The sequence below is a fragment of the Centroberyx affinis genome, unplaced genomic scaffold, assembly GCF_046629955.1.
Source record: "Centroberyx affinis isolate AG114_WGS23_722 - 3 ecotype Tasmania unplaced genomic scaffold, CSIRO-AGI_Caff_v1 ptg003015l_1, whole genome shotgun sequence".
NCBI classification, from domain to species: domain Eukaryota; kingdom Metazoa; phylum Chordata; class Actinopteri; order Beryciformes; family Berycidae; genus Centroberyx; species Centroberyx affinis.
Genome location: NW_027281113.1, coordinates 119,938 through 135,000, shown reverse-complemented (window position 1 = coordinate 135,000; position 15,063 = coordinate 119,938). Strand labels below are relative to the sequence as shown.

The 15,063-nt window shown below is 41.0% G+C and overlaps 1 protein-coding gene across 1 annotated transcript in view; it reads right to left on the bottom strand.

The window, feature by feature from the left end:
- The window catches only part of LOC139659093 (inactive phospholipase D5-like), a 64,387-nt gene extending 50,586 nt beyond the window's left edge, over positions 1-13,801 (bottom strand). Inside the window, exon 1 of the mRNA XM_071537314.1 lies at positions 13,634-13,801. Coding sequence (XP_071393415.1) covers positions 13,634-13,801 — 168 coding nt within the window. The remainder of the gene's footprint in view (positions 1-13,633) is intronic.
- Between the last annotated feature and the right edge of the window lie 1,262 nt (positions 13,802-15,063).

Below are 15,063 nucleotides of genomic sequence, written 5' to 3'. Positions count from 1 at the left end.
GAGTGGAGCAGAGTAGCAGAAAACAGAACAGAAAAGAATATAGCATAGAATACAACAGTGCTGTGAGATGCAGCCTGATCTGTTGTTTTTCAGTGTGAAAGCCCTGATAAACAGATTGTCTTTATGTTTTTTATGGACTACCCACCTACAGCTTGCTAACTTCTAGCTTGGCACAGCTTCTCTGCTTCGGATCTGGCCCATAAACAAACACCATTAACAGTTGCTTTACCCAGCCAATTGTCACAAATCACTTGTAAGGCTATAAGGACGACTTCCCTTGTGTCTAAGTTTAGGATTGCTGTAGCGGTTACATCTGTGGAACTACTTAAAGGAAAACATTAAGTTTTTGGGACATTGGCCCGTTGGTCAACTTTCCCGTTAGGTGATACACACCAAAATCATCCATGTGACCCCAGTAGATCATTCACTCCAGTGCTTCACTACTACTGATAGTTAACAACTCTCTCAAAAGTGAGAAAATAAGAACTTTTAGCAGCTCTAAATTAATTTTGTGAGGGGGATTTGTAAAATTGGCATTAAATATGATACAAAAATAACTACCAGGGACTACTTTCCTTGTTAACATAGGAAGTGAATGTGGTGGGCGATGTTTACCTGAATAAACTTTAGCTACATCAGTTATATTAAGTTAATGATATTTTATTTTAAAAATTTAAGAATGTACAGGCCATATGACAAAAAACACTAACAACTTTTTGTTGCTAAAAGGTCAGTCGTCTTACTTTGGACAATGCTAGTCACTAACGGTCACTCAACATATGTGTTACATACTATACATATGTTACCATGGTGTTAGCATGGAGCACTGAAGCAAATGATCTACTGGGGACACTTGGATCATTTTGGTGTTAATTTTCTCATCACTTATAACGGTTGGTCAATGGGCCAATCTCCTAAAAACCTGGTGTTTTCCTTCAAGTGTTCATTATCACTTTCTGTCCTATGATGATGTTTCAATGAAGACAGAAATAAGGAGGGTGGAAACGCACAGACACTTTTAAATGAAGAGGTTCTCATTGCTTGAGTGTTTATCTCATCCATGCCTGTCTAATGCATGCTATTTATTTCAGCATGTCTCATTTAGAGCCTCCGAGGGATTTAGGCTTTTGTGATCTATAGGTCACATCACTGGTCGATCATTTCTCTGCGGCTGATTAATTGGTTTTTGTCAGAATATCCCACAGACTTATCGTCTCTGCAGCATCTCTACCCGCTGTGACTGTCTCTGAACTCAGCTACTGTGTGTGTGTGTGTATGTGTTTGTGTGTGTGTAGTGTATGTGTTCATGTGTCTTTGTCTTTATGTGAGTTACTGTCTGTGCTCCACATCAGAGGAGCTTTATTGATCCCTGAGGGGATATTGAATCGTTACAGCAGCAACTGCTATAGATAAAATTACAATAAATAAAACAGATTTAAGACACAGTCTCTTCTCCATGCTAATACAGAGCTCCTATTGGCTAGAGATAATTCTCACTATGATGACTATTAACAGATTTACAGTTATATGTATATATATGTATACTATATGTATATATATATATACCACAGAAATATGTACAGATTAGTCTGATTCCTCTTCTATGAAAAACCTTATCAGTGTGTTTCTATATTGTCAAGGGTTGGTAGATGTGTCAGTTTATCTACACACACAAAAGGAACAATATACTGAAGGTCTTTGTATTTGTCACAGGCTCTGCCACTATCAGTACTCATCTCTTTGCCATCTATCTATCTGGCAGGTATCTTTGTTATGTTGCAGAGTATTTATTGTAGTGCAATAAGAGACAAGCACAGGTTATCCGCTGAAGACCCACTGCTGCCTGAAATAGTCTACCAAGGTACTGTATGTGTGTACTGTGTGTGTTTCTTTTTACCAACTGTTTCCCATTCCCACTGACATCATATTGGTTGAACCTTTAAATTCATCTGGAACTGATTGATTGAATCTCTGTTGTAGTATTACTCTATTTCTTCTAACTGTTGATATGGATAAATATTCAAAGGGTTGTGTGTGTGTGTGTGTGTGTGTGTGTGTGTGTGTGTGTGTGTGTGCCTCAGGTCATTTCACAGCCAGGCTTCAGGAGCCACCTCCAGCTCTCCTTGGCCGGGTCCACAGGTTAGTGGTGGGGAGCCTTCAGATGACGGGCTTCATGAGGAGCCGAGCTGCTGCTGGTCAGTGTCAGCTAGTGTTATTGATAGCTAGGCAGCATCCTATTGTTTTTTAAACTCTTGAACTACTCTACATACTCTATTTGTATGCATTTCTAGGTAACACTTTATAATAACCATCATTAATAAATGGTAAATTGATAGTTAATTAAACTTTAGTTAATAGTTATTTTACTGTTAACAAACAATGAAATGATCATTAATAATGTTTACTAATTATTAGTAATGCTATAATTTATGTTATTTTATCATTAGTTTGTGTAATATAAAATCATTTGTTTATAAATTATATATTGTATCATAGCTGATAAGAGACGGTAAAAAAGGTAAAAAGCTATGATATAGGAAGCCTATGTGGCTAGCTAGTAGCAACTAGCTAGTAAGCTAAACAGCAGCTAAATTCAAGCAGTCGTTCCTGAGATTGCTAGCTAATCTTATAAATGTTAGGTCTTTCTGAAATCCTCACTTATGTGTTGAAGTAATTATTAGTTTCATATGGCAATCATCAGGGTTTCCCACCCCAAGTGTGACGTAAACTCAAAATGGCTGCAGTGGGAATAAGGCCAATAATCAGCTTTGTGAGTGGGCGGATAAAGAGAGGATGAACTCAAAAGAGAAGAAAATAGAATTGAACTTCAGTTAATTCAAAATGCAGCTGCACGCGTTCTCACCGGAACTAAAAAGTCTGAACACATTACACCGGTTCTTAGATCCCTGCATTGGCTCCCTGTCAAAACTAGAATCGATTTTAAAATTCTACTACTTGTTTACAAAGCTCTAAATGGCCTTGCACCTCAGTATATAACAGACATGCTAATTAGATACAAACCAGCAAGAACTCTCAGGTCCACAGGCAGCGGTCTTTTAACCGTCCCTCGTACTAACTCCAAAGCAGGGGATGCTGCCTTTTGTATTTATGCCCCAAGTAGATGGAACGCCCTGCCTGAGGACCTGAGAGAGGCCCCCACACTGAACACCTTTAAAACCAGGTTAAAAACCTTTCTTTTCACAACAATCTATGGCTAAGTTCTTAATGTGTATGTGTGTGTGTGTGTTTGTGTGTGTGTGTGTGTGAGTCTGTGTGTGTGTGTTTTGTATATTTTGACATTGGCATATTCTGCACTGATTCTTGTGTAACTGCACTAACACTTGTTGATGCATATTGCATATGCATACTGTATTGTCTTTTTATGTAAAGCACATTGTGTTGCCCTGTGTATGAAATGTGCTGTATAAATAAATTTGACTTGACTTGACTTGACTTCTCTGTGGGGAAATGACAGGTGCATTAAATATATATCCTTCCTTTTATGTTTTTCTGACCTTTGCAATTGATTCAGACATAAATAAATCATTCAACTGTGTGTGTGTGTGTGTGTGTGTGTGTGTGTGTGTGTGTGTGTGTGTGTGTTAGTATGCATTTGTGTGAGCCAAACATTTATACAGTAGCTACACAGTGGCTGTCCACTGGGATTCACTGTCAGAATGTGACAGCTTGGAAAAGAGTTACACTAACAAACAAAGCCAGCTGTTGGATCCCATTCTACCTCTCTGTACAAACAGAACCTTTATCTGCACCAGATGGTGATTTGTTACAGGAAATACATTGGTGGCTTTAAACTGCTTTCACTGCAGGATTTCAGGGGTGTGAAGACAAGGTACAGAACTAATTGGAGAGATGAGGCAGATGCACATGAAACAAAGTAACAGGAGACTCCTTCACGCTTCCCGTCTCTCTGTTTTTCTTGCACACGCATTTTCAACAGGTCAAATGTGCATTAAACGTACAGGATTTCAAGAAAAAGGTGCACATGGATTGGGAAAAAACAGTGAAGCAAAGGAAAAATATCTTTCTGATATGTTAAGGTAAAATCCAGGTACTGTACAGGCACAGCACTCAGTTGTTTATATAATACCATAATCTTTTTTTTTTCTAAAACATAAAAACACATTTCCAACCTTTCCTGGCATTATATCACTGTGAGATTATTATTATTTTATTTATTTATTTATTTTTTATTAGACACCCAATCTATACTTGAAGGAGGAAACAGTATTTAGATGTGACCTGTGCCAATGAGCCTTTCCAAACTTACTGCTATAGAGTAGTTTTTGTATTTAGTTTAGCTTTAAAATTGGTTAAAAGTTACCCTGGGAAGGTTTAGTCTTACTACTAGTTTCACGTTACACTATAGCCCAGATTCACTAAAATCTTTATGGATACAAAAACCTTTGCAATGTGCAAAGTAAATAAGCACTAAGACTTGTGATAGGTGCAAGACAATTTACTTGACCAATCAGGGCTTATGTCATTGGTTTCATTGGGTGCCAAAAGTTTTTGCAGCCATGAAAGGATTTTGTAAATCAGTTTACTATATCATATAGATATGGCACATTATGCTCCAAGCCAAGATGATCAGTCATTCCTTGTAGCATAGAGAAACTATACGGGCCGGTCCAATGCTGGCTATGACATTTCTGTCTCAGGTGCAGATTTAAAGCTTTTCTATCCCTCCAGACCCAATTCCATCCTCCACTGAATCTGGTTGTTAAAATGCTTCACAGGTCATCAAGCTGGGAGACTCATTGGTCATAAAAGAGGAATGGTAGTTTGCTTCTCATGACAAAGAACACACATCCACAAGATGTAGTATGCCATACGCCTTTACCTGATATAGAGCATGGAAGCCTGATGCTGATATCAACCCCAACCTATAGTACAGTATACAGCATGACCACAGGTTCATAGGAAGGAGATTGAGGGTGGGGCCTCAATAAGAGAACTATTAGGGTTATATTAGTAATACATATTTTAGGTGGCCCAGTTTTAAGGAATGAACCATTTGCATTTTTGAAATATTGTTTGACAGCTCATGTTTCATTGAAAAGCTAAATTCATCCAGTCTTGGTCCTGGTCAAAAAAAAGTTTACAGAGCCTTTAACTAAGGGAAACCTTCCCCAAAATCATATACAGTATTTTGAAATACTTATATATTGTGAATTCCCAGCAACATTCACCATTATCTAAAAGCACAGATGCAGGTGCCAACAAAAGGAGAAATCAGTCACTATGAAATCAGGGACTGTACTGAAACCAATACTGCAGTGAGATTGCTTGTTCCTGTTCATTTAGCCTCCCCAACCATAAAATGGAACTGTTCAGAACCAGACGCGGTCATTTTCAGCAGTGTATTGATGACTATGGTCCAGTAGGCACCTGTGATAAATGACACCCTGGAAGCTGTGGCTCACAATGTTGAAATGTTTTTATAGCAGCATCTAGATCAGCGAACCACGGGAAATAAATCATTGTTCTTAACATCGACTGTACTTTTGAAGTAGTGTCCTACTAAAAAACATTTTGTGCACCCCTCCTCTCTTTCAGTGGAAAGTTGTTTTTACATTTTTACATTTACACATAAGTGCAGTTAATATGTTCTGTTACTTTTTAATGTTATGACCAAGGTGTCTCTCTCTCTCTCTGACCTGAGCCAGTTGTTGATCCGATCAGCTGTAACTCCTTTAATCATTAGAGTTGAATCAGCCAAGAAGTCATCTTGGGTATTGCCTTGAATCACTTGGACTCTTTAATATGTCTTTTAAAAAATGAAAGAAAGAAATAGTTTGCTGGGTGTGGGAGAAAAATTGATAGATAATTGCTGGTCGCTGGTTTCTCTTGGGGCTGATGCTCATAGGAACCTGCCACCCAGAGGATCTGGCACATTTTCAGAGTTTCAGAGTGACTGAAACCAACATGGCCAGAAAAGATAAGGGGTCTCCCGCTGGCTGTCAGAGGAAGAAACAGCCTTGTACCAGTAGATGCTCCAGCCGGTTGAAGAGTCACCAGTATAGGCCCTTCATATAGGAGATACAATAAGTCAGGACCATGATAGGCTTCTCTCTCAGGATGATTTTAATGCTTGGCTTGGCTTTCAAAAGCCTGACTCACACTGGTACCTTCTGCAACATAGTCAGCCTCTTGCTGATGCATGCCAGTCCTGTAACAAATCCCCAGTCAGCATTGTACTGTGACAGGCATGCACTTGTGACCCTCTTTACTGACCCTCTTTAGCGCCTGCTCCTTTCCTCTTCCACTTACATTACATTTGGCCTGGTGTGAAGGAAGCTGAGAGACCGTCCCGTAACCAAAAGGTTTTGATCCCCAAAGCAGCCAGTATCTGTCCATCAACAGGCATATTTTTTGGTCGAAGTGTCCATGAACAAGACACTGAACCTCTACCTGCACACACACTACTGTAGTTCGCTCTATATGCATGCATCAGATAAATGCCTAAAAAAAATGTGAAATGTAAATTATCCTCCCTCTGGACAGAAAGTGACTGTGCACCAGGAGAACATCCTGTCTGTGGAAGAAGACTCATTGATTTGACAGCTCAGAAGCACTGAATCATCACACAGAGTCAGCAGTGCAGGAGGTGTTACTGAAACTTTCAGCAGGGTAATTTATTGATGCTTGAGTTCAGGACATCGCTCCAGTCATCGGTGACCGCCATACACCATACACACACACACTCCACACACACAGAGACACAGATTAAGGGAGTGACAGCCTCTGTTATACGTCAAGTGGTGAATCAAGAATGATCATAATTCCTCCCCAGCAGATAATGACTCATAACAACACTTGCCTCTGCTCTGTCTCATCCACGTTACTGAACTTTATTTCTCTTAATTTCTGAGCCATGCAGTACAAGCCATGCACGCACTTCTATGATTTCATTACTGCAACTGTGAGCACTGGAGAATTGTTCACCTATAAAATTCAAAACAAACCAATGATATTAAAGAAGGCTAAATTGAAAATAAAATTAGATTGTAAAATGTCAATAGGAAAGCGTCCTACTTATGTAACTCCTGTATTGTACTCAATACTGCAACCTCTGTACAGAGAGGCAGTGCTTCCATATAGATGATGTATCCTTGACAAGAGACCCAATACATATGGATGCCAAGTTCTGATGCCTCTGACATTTTGATGCCATATTGAATTCACAAATCCCTTCAGTGAGCACCCCATGATCACGCTTATGTAACTGTTTTTCAACTCAAGCAACCTGCTTTTCCAAAATCTGTCAAAAGAAAGTGAGTGTAATGATGCGATCAACTAATTGCCTGATTAGTTCACCTCATGAAACAGCATGAGTATGGTTTCCAGTGGTTTTTCGCTATTCATCTATCTCGGTATGTGGTTGTGTGTGTGTGTGTGTGTGTGTGCGTGTGTGTGTGTGTGTGTGTGAGGCATTCTGTTTCTGACCACACAGCAGAGAAACCCAACAGAGAATAAAAAGTAGGCTATTGGAGTACATAAAGGTGACAGAGTTTTAAAACACGCATGGGAAACACACACACACACACACACACACACACACACACACACACACACACACACACACACACAATCTTTACATATGAAGGTTTTTGCTGTGGTTCTAATCTACACTCTTCTTCCACTTACACTGTATTGTCTTGTGTTGTTTTCACATTAGACAATAGCTCCCCCCACAGTTCTAAAGGTGTAAATGGTGCAGAACAATGCACAGAATGATCCATTGTATGAGTATATTCATAGCCATTTATCAACTTTGATGTAAGTCTCTGGGTATAAGATAATGGGTAAATAATGGGTAAATTCTGATCTAAATATAACTTAAACAAATTGCTAATAATTCAGGAGATGATGTTAGTCTACAGCCAGTATACTGTAGGCTACTGTAGCTTTATTGTGACAGCAATAGTAAACAGTTGATGAGTTATGTAATAACTCATCAACCCCCCTGTCACTCGGTTTTATGTGTATTATGTGCCAGTGGCTTGGCTAAGTGCCTGAGAACTGTCTGCCAATAGATGTCCCATACTCTCTGACCAAATCACTATGCATAAAAACCTCATGTAAATATAACATTTACTGCAGGATTATTTATGCCTAAGCGGATTTCAGTGAGAGAGACCAAAATAAAGTGATACACAGCAGATTGTGTCTGGCTAGCGAAGGGAGACGACTGGATAACAGCACGACTCTCTCCTGACAGATGACTGAAAACAAAAAGTTTGAATGGTTAGAGAGTTGACCCGTGTGTCAGGAGTCGCTTCGGTTCAGCTATGGCAACTGCGCAGATGGGAAAGTGAATAAGTTCTCTGTGAGACACATCTCTGACAGTTGCGGCGTTACATGTATTTAGCGGCGAACAGATGGAGGGAAAACTTTAATTAAAGCCCCAAAACAACCTGGAGAGAAAGTCAAGTTATTGCTGAAGCGAAGAGGAGCGAAGCTGAGCTGGGGCCAAGCTGTCAAACAGGATGCCAAGCACCCCGAGCCTCAATTTAATTGGTACCCGGCATTGAACACAATCATGAGAGTGTGTTGGGTGATTGATGACGGGAGATAATGTTAAAGGCTCTGATCGGAAGACAGAGACACCTCCCTATCAATCTATCCATCTATCTATCGATCTATCTTTATAGTTAGTTCTGACTGAATTGAAACCAGGGAAATCTGATCCCTCTGTCATAGAGATAAAGGCATATCTCTCTTTCTCTCTGACTTTCTCCTTCTCTCACTCTCTGCAAAACGCCTCTTGTAACTCTCACCTCACCTCAGAGAGTTAGAAGAGAAAATCCTATTAAGTGAAATCTTGCCCTAACTTCAACCAGCCCCCTGCAGGCAGTGAAGCGATGGCTCAGAGGGCAAGTGTCCTCTTTCATGCCATTAGCTTCCCTTCACTGGCTGTCTTCCATCTACCGGAGAGAGACGGCGCCTTGGCTTTGGGGGTGGGGGGTACGAAAAAACACTCCCTAATCAACCAATCACACACTTCACAGAGACGTTTTTCATTAACGATACAACCAGGAGATCGTCTGCCTGACAGGAGAGAGAGATAGAGGGAGAGAGAGAGACGTGTTTTGATCAGGTTCAGGTCTGAGAACACAAGACAGCACTGAAAGGACTCATGGAAAGATCAAAGATGCATAACAGCTTAATGGGGAAAGTGTTTTATGTCTGTGTTGAAAGGCAGTTACAGTACAATGCTCAAGGTGGATATTTTCCTCCTGCTGAACGACTGCCAGGTAAAACTTGCCAATTAAAAATGACCTAGAGAAGTTTGAAAACATGTCCGGCTTTAAGCGAAAAAAGTCAATCCTATACAGCTTTGGAATTGGAGACAAAGCACGTCCCTCGCCGGATAACAGGAGTGAACTGCAGCTACCGGCACAGCTTTGTTCAGCTTAAAGAAAATGCTGGAAGAAATGACAGCAGCATTAATGAGGCTCTGCTCTCTTCACTGAGCAACCACCCTTTATCAAAAGGATTTGCAGTGATTAAACTGCAGATTTTCCTATGTAAATTTGAGATGATCCCAGGGATAGATGAGTAATTGAGTTTTATGATGAGATTTTTCCCTTAAAAACAGACTCATCATCATGTCTTCGTCAATCATTTAACTGCAGACATCTGTAAATCTGTCACTCACTAACCATGGTGAAAATTCTATTTTAGTCATTGTGGAGAGACTTTCTATCAGCATCAAAGATAAATTCTTCTTTAATTTTATTTTTGTTTGCTTTTTGCCTTTTTACTCTTTGTTCTCCAAATTACACTTCTATTCTTTGCTCCTGTAATGACCTGCTTTTCCCTAAAGGATCAATAAAGTTTATTCTTGTTTCATCTTCTCAAGGTTCAAGGTTCAAGGTTTCTCTATTGTCATAAGCACAACAAAACAGCGAGAAGCAGATAATGCCAGCTATGAAATTCTTGAGCCTTCTCATCAGTGTCATCATTCCCCTCTTAATCCATGCAGTGACTTCTTAGTTTTTACATAATCAAGCTGAAGGTTAGTCACTTCCTGGCGGGGGTAGAATACCAGTTTTACACGCATACAAATTAAGTTTGTCATATCTCAGAGAAACTTGATATTTTTCCAAAACTACATCCACAAATTATGCAGTGGAAAACTACTTTGCTTCCTCTGCCTCCCTCCACCTGGATGCCATTTATCAATTCCAGTGGAGTCTGTGAGAGGTAAGTTTTCCCCAGCATACAGTTATTACTAACTGTAGCTCATCTAGCTTAACAATGATAAATCATATTCTTTTCCCATAGAGCTAAGCAAAATTTAAGTTTCAAATGGCTCCAACAACACTCCATCATCATCATGACCCTCATCACCTCCAACAGCATGAAAAGACGATAAGTGATAAATTCTAACCTCTTAGACCAGCTTGTATCCAGGACAGAAAGCCTCAGGGTCCTATACAGGTTGGACCAATATTACCACAGAGACAGGTTCATCTATCAACACAGTCACCGTGGAACTGAAAATGCAATCAGTGTGGGGAGAAAACTATACTTTGAGCTGCCAGTTCCTAAAATTAATCTGTCAGATTTCACTTTATATCCAGGATTAGCCTCCCAACCTGTCTCTGATCTGTTTTTCTTGTCTGCTTTAAGTCCACCTCAAGTGCACACAGTCCCCAAAAACTTTAGTTCCAGCCACTGCCTCATCAAAAACTTCAAATGGTAATTTACTCTACCAGTATATCTATCAGTATGCCATACTACTTGTATTTTTGGATGTGCTACTTTCAGTTCAGTTTTTGGTTAAGCACTGCAATCAAATCTGTTTTGGTTGATGCACACTTCTACCTCCACTCTTGGTAATTGACTTATTTTATAGCACCCCATGCCTCAAATGTGCACCTGAAACTCTACACATTCTTACATTTTCAAGCATAAGCTATCATGGTGAATATGTATCTCTTGTTCTTGTTCAGAGATACATTTTCATGCATATTCATGCTTGAAAATTGATTGCATAATGTAAATTCAGACATCCCTCTTATTGCTGATATGGGCTCAGTTTTGCCATCTCTGCCTATGTGATGAGTAGATGTTGATATCAAATCAGCCATACAGTAATGGGTGGTAACCCTGCCCTCTCCCAATGCAAGCTGATTCCTATGTAAACACAGTGTGAGGGATTACGCTGTGTAGTACAACGCTGACAAAACTAATTTCCACTCAGACATATACCGAAGACTCTCGCATTTAGATGTACTTACTTATTCTCATGAAATGGTAATCACCTGTTAGAGCAGGTTAATATAAGGAGAAAGAGATGGTGAGGTGATGAAAAAACATATAGGCTGCTATACGTCTACCAGCATGGAAACTTGGCAAGGAACATTATTAAAGCATGAAAATGGCGACAGGTTAGAAATGCTGGCCAGGTTTGAAGTACTCAAGTTCGTGATTTCCTTAGACTCGTGACTTGACTTCGATTGGAGAGAAAATGACTCAGAATTGATGAGTTGATACTGAACTTGTGACTTGAATCACACTGCTATGACAGCAGCATTCAATATATGTGTGAAGCTTTCTGTATTCAACTCCTTATCTCCTTCTCTTTCTCCTTATTGCCCATTTATCACCGTTTGTCAGCAGGGTAACCCTAGCCCTTTTTTGTGTTAACTAGCTGCGAATAAACTAACTGTAGACTGTAGGGTTTCCATTTGTCCTTCATGAAGATAGAAAGCTTAAACATTGCAATGTGTGTGTGTGTGTGTGCGTGTTGTGTGTGTGTGTGTGTGTGTGTGTATCTGTCGGGGTAAGTTTGGTGTGGTGTATAAATGCTGTGTCTGTCAAGGGACTGCCGCAGGCTTGTCTGTGTGTGTGGGTGTGTGTGGTCTGGTGCCTGCACAGCCACATTTACAGAAAGTGTATGTGCGTGCATATATGTACGTGTGTGTGTGTGTGTGTGTGTGTGTGTGTGTGTGTGTGTATGTGTGTGTGTGTGTATGCAGGTCTACAGAGAGAGTGCAGGCTGATTCACCGTTCTCGTTGGTTATGCAGACAGACTCGGAAAGCAGCTCTCTGGACATCGCTCTGTTCCCCTCTAACATCAAATATTCAACACACACCCTTTCCATTCCTTTTACTGATGCTAAGTCTCATGGATACACTCAGAAGCCCTTTGGGGAATACTGATACTGTTCACCTGCAAACAGTGAGTCTCCTGCAGACAGAGGAGACCTTTGCAAACCTGTCTGCCAGGCAACAAGAGAAAGTGTTGGATCTTATAAAGACAGAGAGGAGTGATGAACTGTCGCTGACAGTAAAGTGAAAAACAACTTATTCCCCCAGCATCAACAGGCAATCTCCCACAATAGACAATATCAAGAAACGTATCGTTATCAAAGCTCCTCAAAACAGAATGGGACACTTGTCTAAGTCTTTGATGTGATCTCATAAAATTCTGTGAAATGAGCACAAGTCTGAAACACAGACTACATGTTGTGGACACCATTTATGTGAAGATTACATTCCTCCACCACAAATTGGATTAATATGATAATAGCACGCCATTTTCACCTGTTCATCACGTTCATCACGTTCATCACTATAGCTTGCGGTTAAGTTTAGGTAAGTAAAACAACTTTGGTTAAGGTTATGGTTAAGGTTAGGCCATGAAAACAGGGTTAGGGTTAGGGTATTTTGTATTTCTCTCACTTTTCGTGCACAGAACATGTTTCCATTTCATGACATTTCAGGAGATCAGGCTGCTTTGATGATGTGTGAGCTCTGAGGCAATATTTCTCAACTTGGCTGACCAAATTTCCCATAAGCATGATCACTGAGCTGCTCCATCCCTGGTGGTTTGGTCTGCCTGTGTAGTCACTGCACTGCATTCTCATTATAATCCCCACATTTTACTCACAAAATTGTCCCTAGTCCACACACCTCAAGCATTTTATTTTGTCCATTAGTGCTTCCAAACCCAGTCCTGCTTCCCAGCACTTGCATATGTATGCAGGTTGCTCCTTCCAGTACCAATAATCTAATCTATCTTTAGTCCCAACATTTTAAGATGAAACATTACAGTTGCTAGAACCTATTTCCTCCAGTTCTATCATTCACAACATTTTAGTCACAACATCATAGCACAATCAGTCTAGTCCCAGCATTTTAGTGACATGCCTCAGGACCAGCATTTTAGTACCAACATACTATTTCTGTCATCCTAATCCAAACATTTGAGCTCTAATGTTCTCAATCCCATAATAAATCAATGATCATTAAGGAAAAAAGGGTTCAAATGGGTACTCACATAAAAGAGTTTCTTGGTTCAGAAAAAAAATATGTATATTCAAAAAAGTTACCAAGGAAACTCTTCCTTGTGCCAAAATCTTAAGGCATGTTAGATGAAACATGTTGGATTTTTAACTCAATCAAGATTTTTTAACATTTTGGCACAAAGACAATTTGCCTTGGTACGGTACCATTGGTACCTCTCTTAAATATTCATACCGGTATGTTAATTCAATGACTCTGGACCCAACATTTTATTTCCCTGATTTTAGTCTCAACATGTTTCTATCTCCCTCCATCTCTTTCTCCACCCCCAGCTCCAGTCACCAGGACTTACATGTTCCAGTTTGTCCTTCCTGCGCAGCCAGACGCTGGCTGAGTAGTCCTGTTGCTGCACTGCTGTGAAGATGGAGCCGGCTGGACCCCCGGCGGCCGGGCCCACCCCTAACCCCTGCCCCTTCAGGTCCAGGCCACCCATGGGCCCACGGATCCCTCGCACATCCATACTGCTAGACAGTTGGCTGGATGGATGGATGGTTTCTTCGAGATGGTAAAGGTATCAATGCAGTTATTGCTCTGGTGTCAATAGCTGAAGAAAATGATTCCTTGTTGCATGCATCCAGCCTGATCGTGCCTTATATCTCCTCTGTACATGTAGAAAAATCAATACATAGGTGTAACAGAAATATATATCCAGAAAAGCAAAGGGTGAGGATTTTTCTTCGAAAGTGGTTTGCAGCAAGCATTCAGCTTCAGCGGTTTGTCTCCTCTCAGGGTGTTAAGAACAGAAAAAAAATCACAGCGCTTCTAACGTTTGCCTTGTTCTCACCTCCTTCACCACAACAACTGAGATAAACATTAAAGTTCTGCATTTGAAGCTTCACGCTCCTCGGACACAGCAGCAACAAGCATTCACTGTCGTCATTCCCTGGCATTCATATGAGCGTCCCTTTCTTCTGTCAGTATACCGGTAAATTTCTGGTCAAACATCCACAGGCTGAGGGAAATCCTCATCCAGGGTGTCTCCAGCTCCAGACAGCAGAGCATTCACCTGCTCAGGATAACATGTAGAGATCCTCCTCCAGGAAGATCGACTGCTATCTGCTCAGACTGACAGGCTGGGCTCAGCCGAGCTGAGCTGAACTGAGCTGAGCTGAGCTGGGTTTAGCTAAGCTCTGACCTGCTCTGCTCAGCTGTTAGTAGACCAGAGACTCCGACCAAGACTGACTCAGGCTTCCCTAGTGTGGTAGTGCATGTGTGAGGGAGAGAGAGAGAGGTGAGGGAGAAGAGGAGAGAGAGAAGTGAGAGAAGGGAGGGCAGGGAGAAACAGAGAGAGAGAGACAGAGAGAGAGAGAGCAGGTGTGGGGGAGTGTGTGTGTGCGTGTGTGTGTGCGCGTGTGTGTGTGTGTGTGTGTGTGTTTGTGTGTGATGATGCTGATGCAGAATCATAGAGGAAGGAAGGACCCCCGTGTGAAACGGACACCAGTGGAGTCAGCAACACCAGTATGTGAGAAAAGGGACAGAGCTGACACACGCACACACACACACACACACACACACACACGTATACCTATTTAAGCCTCTCTCTCTCTCTCTCTCTCTCTCTCTCTCTCTCATATTCTTATTCCTCCTCACAGTCCCTCCCCTAAACTCCTCTTTCAGATACTCCATAGCACTTTGCTTCACTCTCTCCCTTACTTTCTCTTTCTCTCTTACACTTCCTTCCCTCCTTCCCCCTCTCCCTCCTCTGACCCTCTGCCTCCCTCT